The following is a 26,436-nucleotide window of genomic DNA, read 5'->3' as shown; positions in this document are numbered from 1 at the left end:
TGCATTTAACCCCTGCCAATTTTTCCATAAAAAAGCGGGAGAAAGGCCGCCGAGAAGGGGGCGGAGCCTATCTCCTCAGCACACTGGCGCCATTTTTTCCTCACAGCTCCGTTGGAGGAAGGCTCCCTGACTCTCCCCTGCAGTCCTGCACTACAGAAACAGGGTAAAACAAGAGAGGGGGGCACTAAAATTGGCATATAAATATATACAGCAGCTATATTAGGGAAAAACACTTATATAAGGTTATCCCTGTATATATATATATATATAGCGCTCTGGTGTGTGCTGGCAAACTCTCCCTCTGTCTCCCCAAAGGGCTAGTGGGGTCCTGTCCTCTATCAGAGCATTCCCTGTGTGTGTGCTGTGTGTCGGTACGTTGTGTCGACATGTATGAGGAGGAAAATGGTGTGGAGGCGGAGCAATTGCCTGTGTTAGTGATGTCACCCCCTAGGGAGTCGACACCTGACTGGATGGTCTTATGGAAAGAATTACGTGATAGTGTCAGCACTTTACAAAAGACTGTTGACGACATGAGACAGCCGGAAAATCAGTTAATACCTGTACAGGCGTCTCAAACACCGTCAGGGGCTCTAAAGCGCCCGTTACCTCAGGTCGATACAGACACAGACACGGACACTGACTCCAGTGTCGACGGTGAGGAAACAAACGTATTTTCCAGTAGGGCCACACGTTACATGATCACGGCAATGAAGGAGGTTTTGAACATTTCTGATACTACAAGTACCACAAAAAAGGGTATTATGTGGGGTGTGAAAAAACTACCCGTAGTTTTTCCCGAATCAGATGAATTAAATGAGGTGTGTGATGAAGCGTGGGTTTCCCCCGATAAAAAACTGCTAATTTCTAAAAAATTATTGGCATTATACCCTTTCCCGCCAGAGGTTAGGGCGCGTTGGGAAACACCCCCTAGGGTAGATAAGGCGCTCACACGCTTATCAAAACAAGTGGCGTTACCGTCTCCTGATACGGCCGCCCTCAAGGAACCAGCTGATAGGAAGCTGGAAAATATCGTGAAAAGTATATACACACATACTGGTATTATACTGCGACCAGCAATCGCCTCAGCCTGGATGTGCAGTGCTGGGGTGGCTTGGTCGGATTCCCTGACTGAAAATATTGATACCCTGGACAGGGACAATATATTATTGACTATAGAGCATTTAAAGGATGCATTTCTATATATGCGTGATGCACAGAGAGATATTTGCACTCTGGCATCAAGAGTAAGTGCGATGTCCATTTCTGCCAGAAGAGGATTATGGACGCGACAGTGGTCAGGGGATGCGGATTCCAAACGGCATATGGAAGTATTGCCGTATAAAGGGGAGGAGTTATTTGGGGTCGGTCTATCGGACCTGGTGGCCACGGCAACGGCTGGGAAATCCACCTTTTTACCCCAAGTCACCTCGCAGCAGAAAAAGATACCGTCTTTTCAGGCTCAGTCCTTTCGTCCCCATAAGGGCAAGCGGGCAAAAGGCCACTCATATCTGCCCCGGGGCAGAGGAAGGGGAAAAAGATTGCAGCAGACAGCCTCTTCCCACGAACAGAAGCCCTCCCCCGCTTCTGCCAAGTCCTCAGCATGACGCTGGGGCCTTACAAGCGGACTCAGGTACGGTGGGGGCCCGTCTCAAGAATTTCAGCGCGCAGTGGGCTCACTCGCAAGTGGACCCCTGGATCCTGCAGGTAGTATCTCAGGGGTACAAATTGGAATTCGAGACGTCTCCCCCTCGCCGGTTCCTGAAGTCTGCTTTACCAACCTCTCCCCCCGACAGGGAGGCGGTATTGGAAGCCATTCACAAGCTGTATTCCCAGCAAGTGATAATCAAGGTACCCCTCCTACAACAGGGAAAGGGGTATTATTCCACGCTGTTTGTGGTACCGAAGCCGGACGGCTCGGTGAGACCCATTTTAAATCTGAAATCCTTGAACACTTACATAAAAAGGTTCAAGTTCAAGATGGAGTCACTCAGAGCAGTGATAGCGAACCTGGAAGAAGGGGGACTATATGGTGTCTCTGGACATCAAGGATGCTTACCTCCATGTCCCAATTTGCCCTTCTCACCAAGGGTACCTCAGGTTTGTGGTACAGAACTGTCACTATCAGTTTCAGACGCTGCCGTTTGGATTGTCCACGGCACCCCGGGTCTTTACCAAGGTAATGGCCGAAATGATGATTCTTCTTCGAAGAAAAGGCGTTTTAATTATCCCTTACTTGGACGATCTCCTGATAAGGGCAAGGTCCAGAGAACAGTTAGAGGTCGGAGTAGCACTATCTCAAGTAGTACTACGACAGCACGGATGGATTCTAAATATTCCAAAATCGCAGCTGATTCCGACGACACGTCTGCTGTTCCTAGGAATGATTCTGGACACAGTACAGAAAAAGGTGTTTCTCCCGGAGGAGAAAGCCAGGGAGTTATCCGACCTAGTCAGGAACCTCCTAAAACCAGGCCAAGTGTCAGTACATCAATGCACAAGAGTCCTGGGAAAGATGGTGGCTTCTTACGAAGCGATTCCATTCGGCAGATTCCACGCAAGAACTTTTCAGTGGGATCTGCTGGACAAATGGTCCGGATCGCATCTTCAAATGCATCAGCGGATAACCCTGTCTCCAAGGACAAGGGTGTCTCTCCTGTGGTGGTTACAGAGTGCTCATCTCCTAGAGGGCCGCAGATTCGGCATTCAGGATTGGGTCCTGGTGACCACGGATGCCAGCCTGAGAGGCTGGGGAGCAGTCACACAGGGAAGAAATTTCCAGGGCTTGTGGTCAAGCATGGAAACGTCACTTCACATAAATATCCTGGAACTAAGGGCCATTTACAATGCCCTAAGTCAGGCAAGACCTCTGCTTCAGGGTCAGCCGGTGTTGATCCAGTCGGACAACATCACGGCAGTCGCCCACGTAAACAGACAGGGCGGCACAAGAAGCAGAAGGGCAATGACGGAAGTGGCAAGGATTCTTCGCTGGGCGGAAAATCATGTGATAGCACTGTCAGCAGTGTTCATTCCGGGAGTGGACAACTGGGAAGCAGACTTTCTTCAGCAGACACGATCTTCACCCGGGGGAGTGGGGACTTCACCCAGAAGTCTTCCACATGATTGTGAACCGTTGGGAAAAACCAAAGGTGGACATGATGGCGTCCCGCCTCAACAAAAAACTGGACAGATATTGCGCCAGGTCAAGGGACCCTCAGGCAATAGCTGTGGACGCTCTGGTAACACCGTGGGTGTACCAGTCAGTGTATGTGTTCCCTCCTCTTCCTCTCATACCAAAAGTACTGAGAATCATAAGAAGGAGAGGAGTAAAGACTATACTCGTGGCTCCGGATTGGCCAAGAAGGACTTGGTACCCGGAACTTCAAGAGATGCTCACGGAAGACCCGTGGCCTCTACCTCTAAGAAAGGACCTGCTCCAGCAGGGACCATGTCTGTTCCAAGACTTACCGCGGCTGCGTTTGACGGCATGGCGGTTGAACGCCGGATCCTGAAGGAAAAAGGCATTTTGGATGAAGTCATCCCTACCCTGATCAAAGCCAGGAAAGATGTAACTGTGCAACATTATCACCGTATTTGGCGTAAATATGTTGCGTGGTGTGAGGCCAGGAAGGCCCCTACAGAGGAATTTCAACTGGGTCGTTTCCTGCATTTCCTGCAAACAGGACTGTCTATGGGCCTAAAATTAGGGTCCATTAAGGTTCAAATTTCGGCCCTGTCAATATTCTTCCAAAAAGAACTAGCTTCAGTTCCTGAAGTTCAGACGTTTTGTCAAGGGGGTACTGCATATACAGCCTCCTTTTGTGCCTCCAGTGGCACCTTGGGATCTCAATGTAGTTTTGGGATTCCTAAAATCACATTGGTTTGAACCACTCACCACTGTGGACTTAAAATATCTCACATGGAAAGTGGTAATGCTGTTAGCCCTGGCTTCAGCCAGGCGTGTATCAGAATTGGCGGCTTTAGCCTATAAAAGCCCTTACCTAATTTTTCATACGGATAGGGCAGAATTGAGGACTCGTCCTCAATTTCTCCCTAAGGTGGTTTCAGCATTTCACTTAAACCAACCTATTGTGGTGCCTGCGGCTACTAGGGACTTGGAGGATTCCAAGTAGCTGGACGTAGTCAGGGCCCTGAAAATATATGTTTCCAGGACGGCTGGAGTCAGAAAATCTGACTCGCTGTTTATCCTGTATGCACCCAACAAGCTGGGTGCTCCTGCTTCTAAGCAGACGATTGCTCGTTGGATTTGTAGTACAATTCAGCTTGCACATTCTGTGGCAGGCGTGCCACAGCCAAAATCTGTAAAAGCCCATTCCACACGGAAAGTGGGCTCATCTTGGGCGGCTGCCCGAGGGGTCTCGGCTTTACAACTTTGCCGAGCAGCTACTTGGTCAGGGGCAAACACGTTTGCTAAATTCTACAAATTTGATACCCTGGCTGAGGAGGACCTGGAGTTCTCTCATTCGGTGCTGCAGAGTCATCCGCACTCTCCCGCCCGTTTGGGAGCTTTGGTATAATCCCCATGGTCCTTTCGGAGTCCCCAGCATCCACTAGGACGTTAGAGAAAATAAGAATTTACTTACCGATAATTCTATTTCTCATAGTCCGTAGTGGATGCTGGGCGCCCATCCCAAGTGCGGATTGTCTGCATTACTTGTACATAGTTATTGTTACAAAAATCGGGTTATTGTTGTTGTGAGCCATCTTTTCAGAGGCTTCTTCTGTTATCATGCTGTTAACTGGGTTCAGATCACAAGTTGTACGGTGTGATTGGTGTGGCTGGTATGAGTCTTACCCGGGATTCAAAATCCTTCCTTATTGTGTACGCTCGTCCGGGCACAGTATCCTAACTGAGGCTTGGAGGAGGGTCATAGGGGGAGGAGCCAGTGCACACCAGGTAGTCCTAAAGCTTTTTACTTTTGTGCCCAGTCTCTTGCGGAGCCGCTATTCCCCATGGTCCTTTCGGAGTCCCCAGCATCCACTACGGACTATGAGAAATAGAATTATCGGTAAGTAAATTCTTATTTTTTATTTTTTTTATCTAAAATATATAGAAAATTCTAGTAGAATAATGTTTACTAAGTGGAATGATTTTCATACATGTTCCCTGTGAGACCTGTATTATATCATTGTGACTAATTGCACTCCATGAACATTACACAAATGTCCTCATTAGACTGAAGTCCACAAATTACATGCAAGAACCGCAAGCACAAATTTTCATTAGCACAACCTGCATTGCTTAGCATGCAGTAAGGGATAACCTAGTGACCAGGCACAAGGTAACAGACAAGGGTATGTAGGTGACAGGATGGGGGTGGGCAGGACTACATACGGATAGTGGAGTGAGAGCTCAGAATCTAAAGGATGAATCAAGTATTCAGCCAATTGGTTCACCTTGTGGAGTGACTTAATATTCGTTATACTGTATCCCTGTAATGACTTTCTTGATAATAAACAAGCTTGTTGTTGTAAGAATGTTTTTATTGCACTGCCCTACATTCTTCCATTTCCTTAGTTGTTTTACATCCAGTCAGAGAGAGAGGAAAAGCCAGTAATAGATGTTTAGTCTTCAGATGTCTATGTTTAGGATGACATCTGTCACATGTATGGAAGAGAGAGAGAGAGTGACTAAGTAACCAAAACAATGATCTGTGTCTGCCTAGATGTAGACATCACTATCCAGGATGTGGAGGTTTAACGGACCCCTCAATGAGACAATGAAAGAGAATTGTTTCAATATTGGCAATACAACTCGTCATATTTTTACTGTATAAGGTCTCTGAATAGACTGGTTATCGGCCTGATTCATATTAGTACTCAGTGTCAGTGTTGCTCGCATTGGAGCGATTACTTGTCACTGCGCACACCCCAGAACCCCACTGCACACACGCAGTACACAGAGGATGTATTTGCAAAATGAGTGACAGGCAGCATTTAGGGGGGTAATGGCAGTGGCTAGAAGATGCAGGCGTGTTGAGAGTTTTTTTGGCAAGCCAAAATCAGACACTGTAAAATTTACTCGCAGCTACAGAGGTATCAAGAAGATAGCTCTACAATGTCTAGGTAGACAAGTCAATAGGTTGACACACTATGGTCGACAGGTACAAAAGATCGGCTTCACAGTGGTCGACACACAAATGGTCAATACATGTTGTTGTATTTTTTTTTTTTGGGGGGGGGGGCGTTCCCAAGTTTTCCCATGTTTTCCCAACATTTGTTTGATTGGACATCTGTTGGGAATTGTAACCTGTGGTGACGCAGCGGTGGCGGAGTAACTCGCCTTGCCTGAAGCGTGGCAAGCATTTGGACTGATGGGGGTGAGATAACATGAAATTTACAAGATGTGGCCTAAAAGAACAAAAAATGTCGACTTTTGACCATGTCGACTTTTTGTACCCGCCAACCTTATGTATGCCGGACATATATTAACCTATTATCTGTCTACCTAGTCATTGTAGAGCTATTATACCACACCCACTGAGGAGACCTCAGCGTCTTAGGATACAGTGTAGACCCACTCAGGTGTTCAATTGATGTTTCCCCTTTTTGTAAGTGGCAGATGTCAGGTAGTGGCAGTGGCGTCAGTATACACAAGACAGCGTCTAAGTCATTAGCATATTTTCCCAAATGCACAGCGGGTGCAATCGCATCTATGAATGTATTTCCATACATCTCTGAATGTAGTCCCTGGTTAGCTATTTCTTATCAAAGCATGTAATGGAATGAATACATTGTAGCTTACTACACAGAATATTCCTGATGGTAAGGCCGGGTACTTGAGAATAGTGGTATAACGTGGGCGCACTGAATAGGTATGTGTTTGGGCAACTATGTATTTACTTCAGCTAAGACAATGGCTGATCTGGTTACTCAGCTCATCCAAATTGACAACTGTATATCAAACAGATTTGGACATGCATGTAAATAGACATATAGCCCCAAACATGCGGGTCTTGTAGCACTCCATTAGCACAGTTGGACTATCACCTCATGTACTCTATTATGTCTGGCTGGATTTACATATGCGATCCTGCTGCTGGGGATGCCGAATGTCAGTATACCGACTGGGCGCTAGAATGCCGGCAGGAAGCGAGCGCAATGAAGCCCCTTGCGGGTTTGCTGCGCTCGCCACACTGAGGGCTCTGTGGCTAGCTTCGCTCGCTACAGGTTCTACTCTCCCTCTGTGGGTGTCGTGGACACCCATAGAGGGGCAATCGCCTTCCTCGCACGTATTGCGGCGGTATAGTACCCTGTCGGGATCCCGGAATCAGTATTGAGACAGCTGGGATCCTGACGAGCGGTATGTTAACCTACTCTACATATATAGCGTCTGCATATTCCATTGCATGGAGATTTGATTTGAATTAGGTGTGAAAGTGGGTAATTGAGTGTCTTAGCAGATTCACACATCAGGGCCTCCAAATGCTGTGCCTGATCAGAATTGCTGCTCTAGGAATAGCTTTGTTTGTTCCTTGGGCCAGCAAACCACGCGGCACTGCTGTTGTACTGTCACATGACTTAGGACACACTACAGAGATGTGCAGTATTGCGATGAGTTGTCTTGTGTAAATAGACTCCTCCTGCTGGCCTCTTTGCTCTTCAGCTGTATCCAAAAGAAGATCGGTTCTGTACCTGCAGCAACTCAAATAAACAACCACAACTCACTCTAAAGGTGCAAAATCTGTTCTGTGTAGGGTTTATCCTCAATATAGTATTTAGAGGCATCAGTTTCGGCCCCATCCAGCACTGTCAGTCGAGCTTCACGTCCTAACAGGTAATGGGAAACCCCAAAAGCAACGTCTTTTACCATCTTAAACGTTTTCTGACACATCAGATTTCAGAGACTGGCTTTTCTCAGAAAGTCTTTAATGTGGCTTTTTGGTGACAATTTTCATGTCACTTGGAAAGACAAATTCATCACTGTGAAGGATGAGTGTCCTGTCCCACAAGCAGCACTTTCACATCCTTTCTACAACATCTGTCATTTGCACTGAAATATTCATTTTCATAGCTGTGTAAATGTGTCATTTACAATAATGAGAAGCCTGGGCTGGGGAACAGTGGAAGACAGAACAAGCTAGATGTTTGAATGTTGTTTCTTAGAAGTGTGATTCACACCATGATATGCCTTCTTGAGTGTGACAGGAGCCTCACATTACCATTACTGCCTTGTGCTGTTGTAGACCCTGCTCCTTTGGCTACATGCTTCCCTCAATCCCCCTCATCACAATCAAGTAAAGGACCAGCTACACCCCGGCCACAGCATGTTTATCTCGCTTCCTTCAGCAGGCGTTACAGGGCCGTCCCCGCCAGGTCCACCAGAAGCCTCAAAAGTTTCTTTCCCCAAGCGGTCCGCCTGCTGAACTCCTGAACATTGACTGACTAGACGTACATGTAACTCACTTGTGTCCCTACGGTATTCCTATCTGTATGACTTTACTTACCCACCACCTGCTTATCTGTTACCTACTTGGCTGTTGTATAGCAAACCGAAGACAAATTCCTAGTATACTCAAGTATACCTGGCTAATAAAGCTGATTCTGATTCACCAACGTAACCCCAAGAGTGGACCGATCACTGCCTCTTGCTCTCACTGACTCACCTCCTGCTGCTGTGACCAGTGATCTGCTAGTGATCCGGATAATAACCATAAAAACCAGCTTGAGATTGAGTACCACAAGTCATACACACATTACATTTAAATGCAGGGAATCTGTAGTTACAGTTTTACATACAGTACTTTTCTCTAACGTCCTAAGTGGATGCTGGGGACTCCGTCAGGACCATGGGGAATAGCGGCTCCGCAGGAGACAGGGCACAAAAATAAAGCTTTAGGATCAGGTGGTGTGTACTGGCTCCTCCCCCTATGACCCTCCTCCAAGCCTCAGTTAGGTTTTTGTGCCCGTCCGAGCAGGGTGCAATCTAGGTGGCTCTCTTAAAGAGCTGCTTAGAAAAAGTTTTTTAGGTTTTTTATTTTCAGTGAGTCCTGCTGGCAACAGGCTCACTGCATCGAGGGACTTAGGGGAGAGAATTTCAACTCACCTGCGTGCAGGATGGATTGGATTCTTAGGCTACTGGACACCATTAGCTCCAGAGGGAGTCGGAACACAGGTCTCGCCCTGGGGTTCGTCCCGGAGCCGCGCCGCCGACCCCCCTTACAGATGCTGAAGATTGAAGGTCCGGAAACAGGCGGCAGAAGGCTTTTCAGTCTTCATGAAGGTAGCGCACAGCACCAGCACTGCAGCTGTGCGCCATTGTTGTCACACACTTCACACCAAGCGGTCACGGAGGGTGCAGGGCGCTGCTGGGGGCGCCCTGGGCAGCAATATTTTATTACCTTAAGGCAAAAGAATACATCACATATAGCCATTAAGGCTATATGTATGTATTTAACCCATGCCACTTATCTAAATCCACGGGAGGAAAGCCCGCCGAAATAGGGGGCGGGGCTTATTCTCCTCAGCACACAGCGCCATTTTCCTGCTCAGCTCCGCTGTGAGGAAGGCTACCAGGACTCTCCCCTGCACTGCACTACAGAAACAGGGTAAAACAGAGAGGGGGGGGCATTTTTTGGCGATATACTGGATATATTTAAGCTGCTATAAGGAACAACACTTATATAAGGTTGTTCCCATATATATTATAGCGCTTGGGTGTGTGCTGGCAAACTCTCCCTCTGTCTCCCCAAAGGGCTAGTGGGGTCCTGTCTTCGATAAGAGCATTCCCTGTGTGTCTGCTGTGTGTCGGTACGTGTGTGTCGACATGTATGAGGACGATGTTGACGTGGAGGCAGAGCAATTGCCGATAATGGTGATGTCACCCCCCAGGGAGTCGACACCGGAATGGATGGCTTTGTTTATGGAATTACGTGATAATGTCAGCACATTACAAAAATCAGTTGACGACATGAGACGGCCGGCAAACCAGTTAGTACCTGCCCAGGCGTCTCAGACACCGTCAGGGGCTGTAAAGCGCCCTTTACCTCAGTCGGTCGACACAGACACAGACACTGAATCTAGTGTCGACGGTGATGAAACAAACGTATTTTCAAGTAGGGCCACACGTTATATGATCACGGCAATGAAGGAGGCTTTGCATATCTCTGATGCTGCAAGTACCACAAAAAGGGGTATTATGTGGGGGGTGAAAAAACTACCTGTAGTTTTTCCTGAATCAGAGGAATTAAATGATGTATGTGATGAAGCGTGGTTTAACCCAGATAGAAAAATGCTAATTTCAAAAAAGTTATTAGCATTATACCCTTTCCCGCCAGAGGTTAGGGCGCGCTGGGAAACACCCCCTAGGGTGGATAAGGCGCTCACACGCTTATCAAAACAAGTGGCGTTACCGTCTCCGGATACGGCCGCCCTCAAGGATCCAGCAGATAGGAGACTGGAAACTACCCTAAAAAGTATATACACACATACTGGTGTTCTACTGCGACCGGCCATCGCCTCAGCCTGGATGTGCAGTGCTGGGGTCGTCTGGTTGGATTCCCTGACTGAAAATATTGATACCCTGGATAGGGACAGTATTTTATTGACTATAGAGCAATTAAAGGATGCTTTCCTTTATATGCGAGATGCGCAGAGAGATATTTGCACTCTGGCATCGAGAGTAAATGCGATGTCCATATCTGCCAGAAGGAGTTTATGGACGCGACAGTGGTCAGGTGATGCGGATTCCAAACGACATATGGAAGTATTGCCGTATAAAGGGGAGGAATTATTTGGCGTCGGTCTATCGGATCTGGTGGCCACGGCAACTGCCGGAAAATCCACCTTTTTACCTCAGACCCCCTCCCAACAGAAAAAGACACCGTCTTTTCAGCCGCAGTCCTTTCGGTCCTATAAGAACAAGCGGACAAAAGGACAGTCATATCTGCCTAGGGGCAGAGGAAGGGGTAAGAGAGGGCAGCAAGCAGCCCCTGCCCAGGAACAGAAGCCCTCCCAGGGTTCTGCAAAGCCCTCAGCATGACGCTGGGGCCTTACAAGCGGACTCAGGAACGGTGGCTGGTCGACTCAAGAATTTCAGCGCACAGTGGGCTTGCTCACAGGTGGACCCCTGGATTCTGCAGGTAGTATCTCAGGGTTACAGGTTGGAATTCGAGAAGTCTCCCCCTCGCCGGTTCCTAAAGTCTGCTTTGCCAAGGTCTCCCTCAGACAGGGAGACGGTATTGGAAGCCATTCACAAGCTGTTTGCTCAGCAGGTGATAGTCAAGGTACCCCTCCTACAACAGGGAAAGGGGTATTACTCCACGCTATTTGTGGTACCGAAGCCGGACGGCTCGGTAAGACCTATTCTAAATCTGAAATCTTTGAACCTGTACATACAAAAATTCAAGTTCAAGATGGAGTCACTCAGAGCAGTGATAGCGAATCTGGAAGAAGGGGACTTTATGGTGTCCCTGGACATAAAGGATGCTTACCTGCATGTCCCAATTTGCCCTTCACATCAAGGGTACCTCAGGTTCGTGGTGCAAAACTGTCATTATCAGTTTCAGACGCTGCCGTTTGGATTGTCCACGGCACCTCGGGTCTTTACCAAGGTAATGGCCGAAATGATGATTCTTCTGCGAAGAAGAGGCGTATTAATTATCCCTTACTTGGACGATCTCCTGATAAGGGCAAGGTCCAGAGAACAGCTGGAGGACGGAGTAGCACTAACCCAAGTAGTGCTGCAACAACACGGGTGGATTCTGAATTTTCCAAAATCTCAGTTGACCCCGACAACACATCTGCTGTTCCTGGGAATGATTCTGGACACGGTTCAGAAAAAGGTGTTTCTTCCGGAGGAGAAAGCCAGGGAGTTATCCGAACTTGTCAGGAACCTCCTAAAACCAGGGACAGTGTCTGTGCATCAATGCACAAGAGTCCTGGGAAAGATGGTGGCTTCTTACGAAGCGATTCCATTCGGCAGATTCCACGCACGAACTTTTCAGTGGGATCTGCTGGACAAATGGTCCGGATCGCATCTGCAGATGCATCAGCGGATAACCTTATCGCCACGGACAAGGGTGTCTCTTCTGTGGTGGTTGCAGAGTGCTCATCTGTTAGAGGGCCGCAGATTCGGCATACAGGACTGGGTCCTGGTGACCACGGATGCCAGTCTGAGAGGCTGGGGAGCGGTCACACAAGGAAGAAACTTCCAGGGAGTATGGTCAAGCCTGGAGATGTCTCTTCACATAAATATACTGGAGCTAAGAGCGGTTTACAATGCTCTAAGTCTGGCAAAACCCCTGCTTCAGGGTCAGCCGGTGTTGATCCAGTCGGACAACATCACGGCAGTCGCCCACGTAAACAGACAGGGCGGCACAAGAAGCAGGACAGCAATGGCAGAAGCTGCAAGGATTCTTCGCTGGGCGGAAGATCATGTGATAGCACTGTCAGCAGTGTTCATTCCGGGAGTGGACAACTGGGAAGCAGACTTCCTCAGCAGACACGATCTACACCCGGGAGAGTGGGGACTTCATCCAGAAGTCTTCCACATGATTGTGAACCGTTGGGAAAAACCAATGGTGGATATGATGGCGTCCCGCCTCAACAAAAAACTGGACAGGTATTGCGCCAGGTCAAGAGATCCTCAGGCAATAGCTGTGGACGCTCTGGTAACACCGTGGGTGTTCCAGTCAGTGTATGTGTTCCCTCCTCTGCCTCTCATACCAAAAGTACTGAGAATTATACGGCAAAAGGGAGTAAGAACGATACTAGTGGCTCCGGATTGGCCAAGAAGAACTTGGTACCCGGAACTTCAAGAGATGCTCACGGAGGATCCGTGGCCTCTACCTCTAAGACGGGACCTGCTTCAGCAGGGACCGTGTCTATTCCAAGACTTACCGCGGCTGCGTTTGACGGCATGGCGGTTGAACGCCGAATTCTAAAGGAAAAAGGCATTCCGGAAGAGGTCATTCCTACACTGGTAAAAGCCAGGAAGGAGGTGACTGCACAACATTATCACCGCATTTGGAGAAAATATGTTGCGTGGTGTGAGGCCAGGAAGGCCCCCACGGAGGAATTTCAACTGGGTCGATTCCTACATTTCCTGCAAACAGGATTGTCTATGGGCCTAAAATTGGGGTCCATTAAGGTTCAAATTTCGGCCCTGTCGATTTTCTTCCAGAAAGAATTGGCTTCAGTTCCTGAAGTCCAGACTTTTGTAAAAGGAGTACTACATATACAGCCCCCGGTTGTGCCCCCAGTGGCACCGTGGGATCTTAATGTAGTCTTGGATTTTCTCAAATCCCATTGGTTTGAGCCGCTCAAATCGGTGGAGCTGAAGTATCTCACATGGAAAGTAACCATGCTACTGGCCCTGGCTTCAGCCAGGAGAGTATCAGAATTGGCGGCTTTATCATATAAGAGCCCATATCTGATTTTCCATACGGACAGGGCAGAACTGCGGACGCGTCCTCATTTTCTGCCTAAGGTGGTGTCAGCGTTTCACCTGAACCAGCCTATTGTGGTGCCTGCGGCTACTAACGAGTTGGAGGATTCCAAGTTGTTGGACGTGGTCCGGGCATTGAAAATATATATTTCAAGAACGGCGGGAGTCAGAAAGTCTGACTCACTGCTTATATTGTATGCACCCAACAAGATGGGTGCTCCTGCTTCTAAGCAGACGATTGCTCGTTGGATTTGTAGCACAATTCAACTTGCACATTCTGTGGCAGGCTTGCCACAACCTAAATCTGTCAAGGCCCATTCCACAAGGAAAGTGGGCTCATCCTGGGCGGCTGCCCGGGGAGTCTCGGCATTACAACTCTGCCGAGCTGCTACTTGGTCAGGGGCAAATACGTTTGCAAAATTCTACAAATTTGATACCCTGGCTGAGGAGGACCTTGAGTTCTCTCATTCGGTGCTGCAGAGTCATCCGCACTCTCCCGCCCGTTTGGGAGCTTTGGTATAATCCCCATGGTCCTGACGGAGTCCCCAGCATCCACTTAGGACGTTAGAGAAAATAAGAATTTACTTACCGATAATTCTATTTCTCGTAGTCCGTAGTGGATGCTGGGCGCCCATCCCAAGTGCGGATTGTCTGCAATACTTGTACATAGTTATTGTTACAAAAAAATCGGGTTGTTATTTGTTGTGAGCCGACTGTTCAGAGGCTCCTACGTTTGTCATACTGTTAACTGGGTTCAGATCACAAGTTATACGGTGTGATTGGTGTGGCTGGTATGAGTCTTACCCGGGGTTCAATATCCTTCCTTATTGTGTACGCTCGTCCGGGCACAGTATCCTAACTGAGGCTTGGAGGAGGGTCATAGGGGGAGGAGCCAGTACACACCACCTGATCCTAAAGCTTTATTTTTGTGCCCTGTCTCCTGCGGAGCCGCTATTCCCCATGGTCCTGACGGAGTCCCCAGCATCCACTACGGACTACGAGAAATAGAATTATCGGTAAGTAAATTCTTATTATTATTTATATGACCTGATTGTAGAGGGGTCATTTCTAAGTTCTAGCACTTTATAGTTCTGTTTTTGAAGTGAAACTATCGTTTTCTGTTGGTTCATTTCTTATTTGTGAATGTTCTTTACACCAAATAATGAAGACGTTATGCATTTATTCCCTCAATATTTTACAGCTATCACATATGGTATAGGTAGAGATTCAGCTCCCTGCAGGGTGTCATGTAAATCCTAGTAAAGGCATTAGTCTGCATTATTTAGGGTTGAATCTGTAATACTTAGGAGCAGTCATTTCTAAAAATGGTAGAACACACAAGATATATTTCTGTAACATCTCTGGTTTATTTCATACAAATTGATGCCGTTTAAAACCCCCACTCCCCTTGTCCTGTAACGCTCCAATTACCATCCGCCTCTGATGCCACCAGTTTAGGAGCACTTTTTGATAGGATGGTTTAGAATAATGGTGTGGAAATATCCCCCCTTTTGATTGCTATATTAAACCTACATATACCATTTAAGATAGTCCTGTAACTCTGTTTCTGTGTACAGATTTATTATTCTATATTGTTTTAAAACAATAACAAAATATTTGGATCTACCTTCGGGTCTGTTCCATGTCCCTATATGTTCGTACAGTACGTGTTGCTATTTTATCTTGATTGTACGACATTGTATTATATGATACGTATATTTTCTATTGTGCTATGCAGAGCCTTAATATATACAGTATATTTTTGTGAAAAAAAAGTATAATGGTCTGGAGTTGCATTCTGATGCCATCTATTTTGCAAGGTATTGATTGGTAGGACCAGTGTTTTACTATGTCCCGTGATACCTTGTGTTCTGGGAGCTGCTGTTGTATTGCTTTCTATCAATATTCTTTTGTTCATGCTTCAGCTGAGTGGTGGCATTACAGCAACCACCATTATTGAATGAATATAAATGCTTAAAGGCTAAACAATGTATAAGGTTTCATCAGAGTGACCTAAAATAAGATTAAACATTTTCACCTGACCTCCTGGTATGTGTAATGGTCCATTTGAAAGCTCCCCCCTCCTGCCTTGGCTGGTTTTCATAGCCCTCCAACCCCGGGTACCGTGAATGTCTTATTCACATCAAAGGGATACTCACAAGTTCACAGATAAAGCCGCCCAAGAAGAATATCATTTTATATGGAGATAGAATTCAGTTGTCTTTTTGCAGAGTAGCTGATTTGCATCTAATGAAAAGATTGTTTGGAAAAAAAAAAAAAAAAATTAGTAGACACCAAAATGTAAGTAAGCTACCGAATTATCATCATTGCAGAAATAAAGGTAATGTAAACTTGTAAATAATGATGTTTTTCTGACATTGCGATATATGTGGTTTCAGTACTCCGCTAAATAGTCATACAAATAAAATAAGCACGTTAAAGCAGTTTTTGCTATGTTATCCTTTATGTAAAAGAAAATGTTTTCCAGCTTAACTCCCAAATTGTCATCCTTTGTCTCACCTCTCCTGTCCTTCCACATCTGTAAAATGTTAGTGACAGAACAAAACAAGAATCTAATTAATACTCCAGTATGCCAAATTTGTCATGTATATTGTCACCATCTTCAAGGCAGTCATTAATTCTTGATTAACGACGTTTCTGACACTGTACATGACAAAGGGGCCAGTTAAAGCGTCGGGGCGAGCTTCCCCTGAGGGTATGAGATGCTGGAACACCCAGCAGACACTGCATTGATTGGAAGAGTGATGTTCTTCTATCATTACTGCTGACTGTTCACTGCTCTCATCTTCAACCTTTCTGTGAGTGTGCCCCCCCCCCCCCCGCCCCTCCCTCGCTCACACACATTGAACTGGTTTGCAGAATGGCTCCTTTTAATTGAGGACAGGACTGCAAATTGCCAAGGCAGCTTTGATCGTTGCTGTAGTGCTTATCTTCAGTCATACTAATTAGCCTGACGATTTTTCTGTGGCCTTGTTAATTTCCTGCAATCACAAGCCTATGTCACGCTTAATGCATTGAAAACAGCGGTATCCCTGCAGGCACCAGGCCCCTGGTTTACTAGTGGACAATGTGTGAATTGAGGCACTTTCAGTAGAAGTATGGATGTGAGGTAGGCTTAGTGGCACATCTTCAGGAACTCGTTACCACTGTACAGGTCTTTTATGTCTCCTGTAGATTTGCATCTGAGATCACTTCTTCCTTCAGTTCATCTCACCCACCTGCCTTCTTTTTCCTATTCTCTTAATTCTCCTTCACACTCACAATACAGTACTATTATACTTTAAAAAAAAAAAGTTTTCTTCCATTCACCCTTTGTGGTGCAGGGCTACAATAACAAGCACTGTAGGGGAATCACTCTTGCTCAAAAGTAAGACTGAGCCCATCTAATGCATGATCGGAAATTATGTAAATATGACAAGACCTCTCTCTGTCTGCTGGGGAGTACAACTAATAACCTGCAGAGCTCAGTAGATCAGGCCTGGACACCTTGTGGCTCTCCAGATGTTGTGAAGTGCCAGCAATCTTTTTTTATTTTTTTGCAAAGCATGCTGGGACTTGTACAGTAGTTGCACACCACCTAGAGAGTCACAGGTTGTCCAAGGCTGCTTTAGATTATCCCCTTGATGAAGTCCTATGCTATAGGACGAAACGCGTCGGGATCGGGATTTATGACTCACCCATGACTTCTTTGAATGGACAGATAAGCCGTTTTAATTTATTTATCTTGTACGTATGTTACCTGCATTTGCTTCAGGACATTTTTATATATATTAACAGGATTGGGCTGCTGCTCACCTTGTGATTCCGATTGTGGACAGATAATATATATACGTTTTTATCTTGTACGTGTGCTACCTACATTTGCTTCAGGATTTGTTGTATTAAATATTGTTTGTTTTATAACTTTGTCCAGCCCTCGTATACTGAAACCAGCATTTCTTATCCAGCCCATATATCTATATTGGGACTAGCAAGGTCCCTAAAGTGTGGAGCATTGTCTATCATCTAAACAGTACACACTATGTTGGTTTTTATTTCTGTTTTACATGTCCTAAAAGTGTCATCAGACTGAAGCTGTCTCCCAAGGAAGCTAAGTCGATCCTTTTTAATTTACACTTTGCACTTTTCACATGGTGAATTGGTTACATAGAAATCTTATCATTTTAGAATTTTGATAACACCATTAGGCGCTCTATTGCACTTCATTTTTTACTGCTTTAGATTATGTTGTCTATTTCACAAGCATGCAGTTGGCGCTATACTGCACTACAGGACTTAATGGAAAAATGCCTGCTGTGTCCCTATAATATTGGACAGACTGTGGGGCTGATGCCATTTGCTGCAATGTGGACTCAAATCTCAGACAGGGATGGTGCCAAGGTAGTGCAGCCCCACATAAATTTAAATAGCACCAGTGGGCCATGGCAAATGCTCCCACTTACCTTCTAGGTTGGTTTTTTTATTATTATCGTTATTATTATTTAACAATTTGTTTTGCTTGCAAAATACACATTCGCTGTAAGTCATCTGCATAGGTGCATATCAGTGCCCTCAGTGAATGTGGGAATGCCATGTTTTACCATATGCGCTGTATTTAGAATAATTTGTGCACGCCCAAACATACAACTTACAGGGAACAGTGCTCTCTACTGCTGCCTTGTGTTTACAATTGTGGCCAGCTGAAATATGCTTTCTTTTATGGCTTCCCAGGTAGGATTTCTCAGTAAAGAGTATAGTTTATGTAATGCTTAGGATTTATGCTTGTCAGGCCCCTTTGATCATTTCAAACTTATCACAATTCCAGTAATAATTGTTATTGTTTATATGCATAACAGCTTGAACAATACTGCTTACAAATATTCATCTAACCAGGTGAGGAACCATGACCTGTAGATTGTGCAGAAAGGACAACCACCAATGGCATCCAGCCCTGCAGATATGAGCCCAGAAGAGTTTTACAGTCGCCGCCGTTACACAGCCCTTTCAGTCATTCAGCTAATTGGTCTAACTTTTACTTTCTGGCCGCTTTGGTTATGTGCAATTAGTAAAGGTCTATTGAACAGTCTGAGCCAGGATGTGACCTTTTGTTTCCTATGAGATAGATATCGGTGTTCTTTTTTTCTTGTTTGTTTGTTTGTTCTGGCTAATGAAGCTATTTTGATGCCATCTTTCCTGGATTTATTTACACTGGCTTTGATGCAAAAAGGAGTTGATCTGCACAGAACATACATTTTTGACCTGCTACATAAACTGGTGCTATTATTAGGCAGTGATATTTTTGTGCAGCCACAAGAGAGGAAAGCAAATAAATAGGATAGTTATTAGTATGTTTTCTGTAGCATGAGCTTTAGAACGGACCACAGGATTGCCTCAGTTGTGTGGTTTAATAATAAGTTTGTCTCTTCGACTAACTTTGAGCATGACCATTGACTGGTTTTTAATTGTACATCATTTCTTTACATTTAATTGCTTTCTCGATCATAAGTTGTTGTTTTTTTTCTAATGGAGGTCCATGCTTCTGTCTCTCAGTACACTGCTCAAACTGTGCAAAGGGCTTTTAGCTCCTAAAGGGGGGTACATACGGGGAGATGTGTGCTGAGCAATCTAGCACAGACCGCTCGACACACATCTCTCCCCCTGCTCAACACACAGCGTGGGTCACTCACTTTACCCAGCGGTGAAGTGAGCAATCTAACTCGATTTGGCCTGCATACAGGCCAATCTAAAACCGGTGATACAGTAGCAATGCGCGGGGCCGCGCATCGCTATTGATATGGGCCATACACACGGAGAGATCCGTGCTTAATTTCTAAGCAATTAGAAATTAAGCATACATCTCTCTGCGTGTACCCCCCTTTAGTGTGATATTGGCCTAGACACTCATTCACCCAAGTTGACCGCTGGAGTAATTTTTTCCCCTTATTGAGTAAAGGCCACCATACATCTAAGTGCCCGACTGGAACTGCCGATTGGTGGCCAGCGATGACTGGTAATCCGTTGGGGAAATTTAAACAAGTGAAAAATCCCAGATTTGCCAATCCCTACCATTTTTTGGTTGGATTTAGGGATTCAGGATTTTTAAACTTGTTTAATATTCCAGATTCCCTGACCTGGCCGTCAGGCGATCGGTAAATTGCAGCAGTTTCTCGCTGTTGAATGGGGGTTATAAGGGTCTTTTGGCCCACCTAGACATCAAGGCTTAGATAGGCGCCTTTCTCCATAAGACCATCTAAAACGTCCCCTGGGCGTTCTGAATCTCCAGCATAAGAGGTTACCCGTAGAAGTCCCTCCTAACCCCTCCAAAAACAAAGGCACGCAAACACACGTGAATAAATTAGTTGTGGTGCAAAGGTCTGTCTGTCTGTCTGTCTGTCTGTCTGTCTATCTATCTATCTATCTATCTATCTATCTATCTATCTATCTATCTATCTATCTATCTATCACACTGTTTCTTACAGTATCTATTAATGTGATATCCATGTAGCCTGACTCAGGCTACACAAGTACATGGAAAAAGAGACATCATAAAGTGAGAAATGGCTATCAGCGGCTCTGTGTACGCACATAGGTTTCAAATCCGTAGCAGAGAGACATTGATAACGGAGACGGGTTTATATTAGAAAGCTTGATAATGTGACTAGTAAACAAAAAAACATATTCAGCAAAGTAGAACTAGAGCATGCATTGATTTTCCTGGTTTACTTAATGGTGCTTTAGGCTACTGCGCGGCCTATAACAAGCATGGAGAGGACTCTATATCTTCCAGTATACTGGCAAGACCTTAACATTTTGGAGAGTCTTATGGCCATTATAGACTGGTACATTATAATTGTGACTGATTTTCTGGAAATTACTTACTGTACCATTCTATTGATTGCCAAGTATGATTTCTCTTATTTTTCAGCATCACCAAGGAAAGTATTGTAGATGTGGAGGGTGTTGTGCGGAAAGTTGACCAGAAAATCGAGAGCTGCACTCAGCAAGATGTCGAACTTCACATTTCTAGGGTGAATATACTCTGCTGCCCAACACATGTCTCTCTCTGTGACTAGCTTATTTTATATCGTGGAGAATACAACTGTATATTATTATTTCTTTTATAAGTTTGACCGCTGAGTTTAAAGGTACAAATTGTGTAATTCTTGATAAAACATTACTAGTTTTACCTGTGCTAGTTATAGTTATAATGTAAGCCTCGTAAGTCAAATCACTTGTTGAGGAAACGTATTCAGTTCCATAGAAAAGGTTTGCAGTATGAGATGTAAAGTGGTTTCCAAAGTGTTTCGTCTGGTCTTGGCCATACTTCATTAGGGGTACAGAGAGATCACCAGTATTTTGCCTGTCCTTTTATCCAGGTGAGACATAGCAGGTTAACTTTTCCCATACCATTTTGCAGTGGGTGAGTCTTATTTTGTCTGTTTTAGACTTTTCTGATGTGAATTCAAGTTCCTATCTTCCTGTGTATATGAATCTAGAATTAAAGCTAATCTTTTATGTTTTTTATCCATTGTAAATAAATAAATATATATATATATACTAGAGATGAGCGCCGGAAATTTTCGGGTTTTGTGTTTTGGTTTTGGGTTCGGTTCCGCGGCCGTGTTTTGGGTTCGACCGCGTTTTGGCAAAACCTCACCGAATTTTTTTTGTCGGATTCGGGTGTGTTTTGGATTCGGGTGTTTTTTTTTAAAAACACTAAAAAACTGCTTAAATCATAGAATTTGGGGGTCATTTTGATCCCAAAGTATTATTAACCTCAAAAACCATAATTTACACTCATTTTCAGTCTATTCTGAATACCTCACACCTCACAATATTATTTTTAGTCCTAAAATTTGCACCTAGGTCGCTGGATGACTAAGCTAAGCGACCCTAGTGGCCGACACAAACACCGGGCCCATCTAGGAGTGTCACTGCAGTGTCACGCAGGATGTCCCTTCCAAAAAACCCTCCCCAAACAGCACATGACGCAAAGAAAAAAAGAGGCGCAATGAGGTAGCTGTGTGAGTAAGATAAGCGACCCTAGTGTCCGACACAAACACCGGGCCCATCTAGGAGTGTCACTGCAGTGTCACGCAGGATGTCCCTTCCAAAAAACCCTCCCCAAACAGCACATGACGCAAAGAAAAAAAGAGGCGCAATGAGGTAGCTGTGTGAGTAAGATAAGCGACCCTAGTGGCCGACACAAAGACCGGGCCCATCTAGGAGTGTCACTGCAGTGTCACGCAGGATGTCCCTTCCAAAAAACCCTCCCCAAACAGCACATGACGCAAAGAAAAAAAGAGGCGCAATGAGGTAGCTGTGTGAGTAAGATAAGCGACCCTAGTGGCCGACACAAACACCGGGCCCATCTAGGAGTGTCACTGCAGTGTCACGCAGGATGTCCCTTCCAAAAAACCCTCCCCAAACAGCACATGACGCAAAGAAAAAAAGAGGCGCAATGAGGTAGCTGTGTGAGTAAGATAAGCGACCCTAGTGGCCGACACAAACACCGGGCCCATCTAGGAGTGTCACTGCAGTGTCACGCAGGATGTCCCTTCCAAAAAACCCTCCCCAAACAGCACATGACGCAAAGAAAAAAAGAGGCGCAATGAGGTAGCTGTGTGAGTAAGATAAGCGACCCTAGTGGCCGACACAAACACCGGGCCCATCTAGGAGTGTCACGCAGGATGTCCCTTCCAAAAAACCCTCCCCAAACAGCACATGACGCAAAGAAAAAAAGAGGCGCAATGAGGTAGCTGTGTGAGTAAGATAAGCGACCCTAGTGGCCGACACAAACACTGGGCCCATCTAGGAGTGGCACTGCAGTGTCACGCAGGATGTCCCTTCCAAAAAACCCTCCCCAAACAGCACATGACGCAAAGAAAAATTAAAGAAAAAAGAGGTGCAAGATGGAATTGTCCTTGGGCCCTCCCACCCACCCTTATGTTGTATAAACAGGACATGCACACTTTAACCAACCCATCATTTCAGTGACAGGGTCTGCCACACGACTGTGACTGAAATGACGGGTTGGTTTGGACCCCCACCAAAAAAGAAGCAATTAATCTCTCCTTGCACAAACTGGCTCTACAGAGGCAAGATGTCCACCTCATCATCATCCTCCGATATATCACCGTGTACATCCCCCTCCTCACAGATTATCAATTCGTCCCCACAGGAATCCACCATCTCAGCTCCCTGTGTACTTTGTGGAGGCAATTGCTGCTGGTCAATGTCTCCACGGAGGAATTGATTATAATTCATTTTAATGAACATCATCTTCTCCACATTTTCTGGATGTAACCTCGTACGCCGATTGCTGACAAGGTGAGCGGCGGCACTAAACACTCTTTCGGAGTACACACTTGTGGGAGGGCAACTTAGGTAGAATAAAGCCAGTTTGTGCAAGGGCCTCCAAATTGCCTCTTTTTCCTGCCAGTATAAGTACGGACTGTGTGACGTGCCTACTTGGATGCGGTCACTCATATAATCCTCCACCATTCTTTCAATGGTGAGAGAATCATATGCAGTGACAGTAGACGACATGTCCGTAATCGTTGTCAGGTCCTTCAGTCCGGACCAGATGTCAGCATCAGCAGTCGCTCCAGACTGCCCTGCATCACCGCCAGCGGGTGGGCTCGGAATTCTGAGCCTTTTCCTCGCACCCCCAGTTGCGGGAGAATGTGAAGGAGGAGATGTTGACAGGTCGCGTTCCGCTTGACTTGACAATTTTGTCACCAGCAGGTCTTTCAACCCCAGCAGACTTGTGTCTGCCGGAAAGAGAGATCCAAGGTAGGCTTTAAATCTAGGATCGAGCACGGTGGCCAAAATGTAGTGCTCTGATTTCAACAGATTGACCACCCGTGAATCCTTGTTAAGCGAATTAAGGGCTCCATCCACAAGTCCCACATGCCTAGCGGAATCGCTCCGTGTTAGCTCCTCCTTCAATGTCTCCAGCTTCTTCTGCAAAAGCCTGATGAGGGGAATGACCTGACTCAGGCTGGCAGTGTCTGAACTGACTTCACGTGTGGCAAGTTCAAAGGGCATCAGAACCTTGCACAACGTTGAAATCATTCTCCACTGCACTTGAGACAGGTGCATTCCACCTCCTATATCGTGCTCAATTGTATAGGCTTGAATGGCCTTTTGCTGCTCCTCCAACCTCTGAAGCATATAGAGGGTTGAATTCCACCTCGTTACCACTTCTTGCTTCAGATGATGGCAGGGCAGGTTCAGTAGTTTTTGGTGGTGCTCCAGTCTTCTGTACGTGGTGCCTGTACGCCGAAAGTGTCCCGCAATTCTTCTGGCCACCGACAGCATCTCTTGCACGCCCCTGTCGTTTTTTTTTAAATTCTGCCCCACCAAATTCAAGGTATGTGCAAAACATGGGACGTGCTGGAATTTGCCCAGATTTAATGCACACACAATATTGCTGGCGTTGTCCGATGCCACAAATCCACAGGAGAGTCCAATTGGGGTAAGCCATTCCGCAATGATCTTCCTCAGTTGCCGTAAGAGGTTTTCAGCTGTGTGCGTATTCTGGAAAGCGGTGATACAAAGCGTAGCCTGCCTAGGAAAGAGTTGGCGTTTGCGAGATGCTGCTACTGGTGCCGCCGCTGCTGTTCTTGCGGCGGGAGTCCATACATCTACCCAGTGGGCTGTCACAGTCATATAGTCCTGACCCTGCCCTGCTCCACTTGTCCACATGTCCGTGGTTAAGTGGACATTGGGTACAACTGCATTTTTTAGGACACTGGTGAGTCTTTTTCTGACGTCCGTGTACATTCTCGGTATCGCCTGCCTAGAGAAGTGGAACCTAGATGGTATTTGGTAACGGGGGCACACTGCCTCAATAAATTGTCTAGTTCCCTGTGAACTAACGGCGGATACCGGACGCACGTCTAACACCAACATAGTTGTCAAGGCCTCAGTTATCCGCTTTGCAGCAGGATGACTGCTGTGATATTTCATCTTCCTCGCAAAGGACTGTTGGACAGTCAATTGCTTACTGGAAGTAGTACAAGTGGGCTTACGACTTCCCCTCTGGGATGACCATCGACTCCCAGCAGCAACAACAGCAGCGCCAGCAGCAGTAGGCGTTACACGCAAGGATGCATCGGAGGAATCCCAGGCAGGAGAGGACTCGTCAGAATTGCCAGTGACATGGCCTGCAGGACTATTGGCATTCCTGGGGAAGGAGGAAATTGACACTGAGGGAGTTGGTGGGGTGGTTTGCGTGAGCTTGGTTACAAGAGGAAGGGATTTACTAGTCAGTGGACTGCTTCCGCTGTCGCCCAAAGTTTTTGAACTTGTCACTGACTTATTATGAATGCGCTGCAGGTGACGTATAAGGGAGGATGTTCCGAGGTGGTTAACGTCCTTACCCCTACTTATTACAGCTTGACAAAGGCAACACACGGCTTGACACCTGTTGTCCGCTTTTCTGTTGAAATACCTCCACACTGAAGAGCTGATTTTTTTGGTATTTTCACCAGGCATGTCAACGGCCATATTCCTCCCACGGACAACAGGTGTCTCCCCGGGTGCCTGACTTAAACAAACCACCTCACCATCAGAATCCTCCTGGTCAATTTCCTCCCCAGCGCCAGCAACACCCATATCCTCCTCATCCTGGTGTACTTCAACACTGACATCTTCAATCTGACTATCAGGAACTGGACTGCGGGTGCTCCTTCCAGCACTTGCAGGGGGCGTGCAAATGGTGGAAGGCGCATGCTCTTCACGTCCAGTGTTGGGAAGGTCAGGCATCGCAACCGACACAATTGGACTCTCCTTGTGGATTTGGGATTTCGAAGAACGCACAGTTCTTTGCGGTGCTTTTGCCAGCTTGAGTCTTTTCAGTTTTCTAGCGAGAGGCTGAGTGCTTCCATCCTCATGTGAAGCTGAACCACTAGCCATGAACATAGGCCAGGGCCTCAGCCGTTCCTTGCCACTCCGTGTGGTAAATGGCATATTGGCAAGTTTACGCTTCTCCTCCGACAATTTTATTTTAGGTTTTGGAGTTTTTTTTTTACTGATATTTGGTGTTTTGGATTTGACATGCTCTGTACTATGACATTGGGCATCGGCCTTGGCAGACGACGTTGCTGGCATTTCATCGTCTCGGCCATGACTAGTGGCAGCAGCTTCAGCACGAGGTGGAAGTGGATCTTGATCTTTCCCTAATTTTGGAACCTCAACATTTTTGTTCTCCATATTTTAATAGGCACAACTAAAAGGCACCTCAGGTAAACAATGGAGATGGATGGATACTAGTATACTTATGGATGGACTGCCGAGTGCCGACACAGAGGTAGCTACAGCCGTGGACTACCGTACTGTACTGTGTCTGCTGCTAATATAGACTGGATGATAATGAGATGTAGTATGTATAAAGAAGAAAGAAAAAAAAAAACCACGGGTAGGTGGTATACAATTATGGATGGACTGCCGAGTGCCGACACAGAGGTAGCTACAGCCGTGGACTACCGTACTGTACTGTGTCTGCTGCTAATATAGACTGGATGATAATGAGATGTAGTATGTATAAAGAAGAAAGAAAAAAAAAAACACGGGTAGGTGGTATACAATTATGGATGGACTGCCGAGTGCCGACACAGAGGTAGCTACAGCCGTGGACTACCGTACTGTACTGTGTCTGCTGCTAATATAGACTGGATGATAATGAGATGTAGTATGTATAAAGAAGAAAGAAAAAAAAAACCACGGGTAGGTGGTATACAATTATGGATGGACTGCCGAGTGCCGACACAGAGGTAGCTACAGCCGTGGACTACCGTACTGTACTGTGTCTGCTGCTAATATAGACTGGATGATAATGAGATGTAGTATGTATAAAGAAGAAAGAAAAAAAAACCACGGGTAGGTGGTATACAATTATGGATGGACTGCCGAGTGCCGACACAGAGGTAGCTACAGCCGTGGACTACCGTACTGTACTGTGTCTGCTGCTAATATAGACTGGATGATAATGAGATGTAGTATGTATAAAGAAGAAAGAAAAAAAA

At 46.0% G+C, this 26,436-nt stretch overlaps 1 protein-coding gene across 1 annotated transcript in view; it reads left to right on the top strand.

Annotated features, from left to right (window-relative positions):
- Window positions 1-26,436, top strand: part of DARS1 (aspartyl-tRNA synthetase 1) — a 311,292-nt gene that overhangs the window by 186,912 nt on the left and 97,944 nt on the right. The window contains exon 7 of the mRNA XM_063933716.1: window positions 20,331-20,433. Within this exon, the coding sequence (XP_063789786.1) occupies window positions 20,331-20,433 (103 nt within the window). The remainder of the gene's footprint in view (window positions 1-20,330; window positions 20,434-26,436) is intronic.

Source organism: Pseudophryne corroboree, chromosome 7 (genome assembly GCF_028390025.1).
Source record: "Pseudophryne corroboree isolate aPseCor3 chromosome 7, aPseCor3.hap2, whole genome shotgun sequence".
In the NCBI taxonomy this organism is placed as follows: domain Eukaryota; kingdom Metazoa; phylum Chordata; class Amphibia; order Anura; family Myobatrachidae; genus Pseudophryne; species Pseudophryne corroboree.
This window is presented reverse-complemented; position numbering and strand designations above follow the sequence as displayed.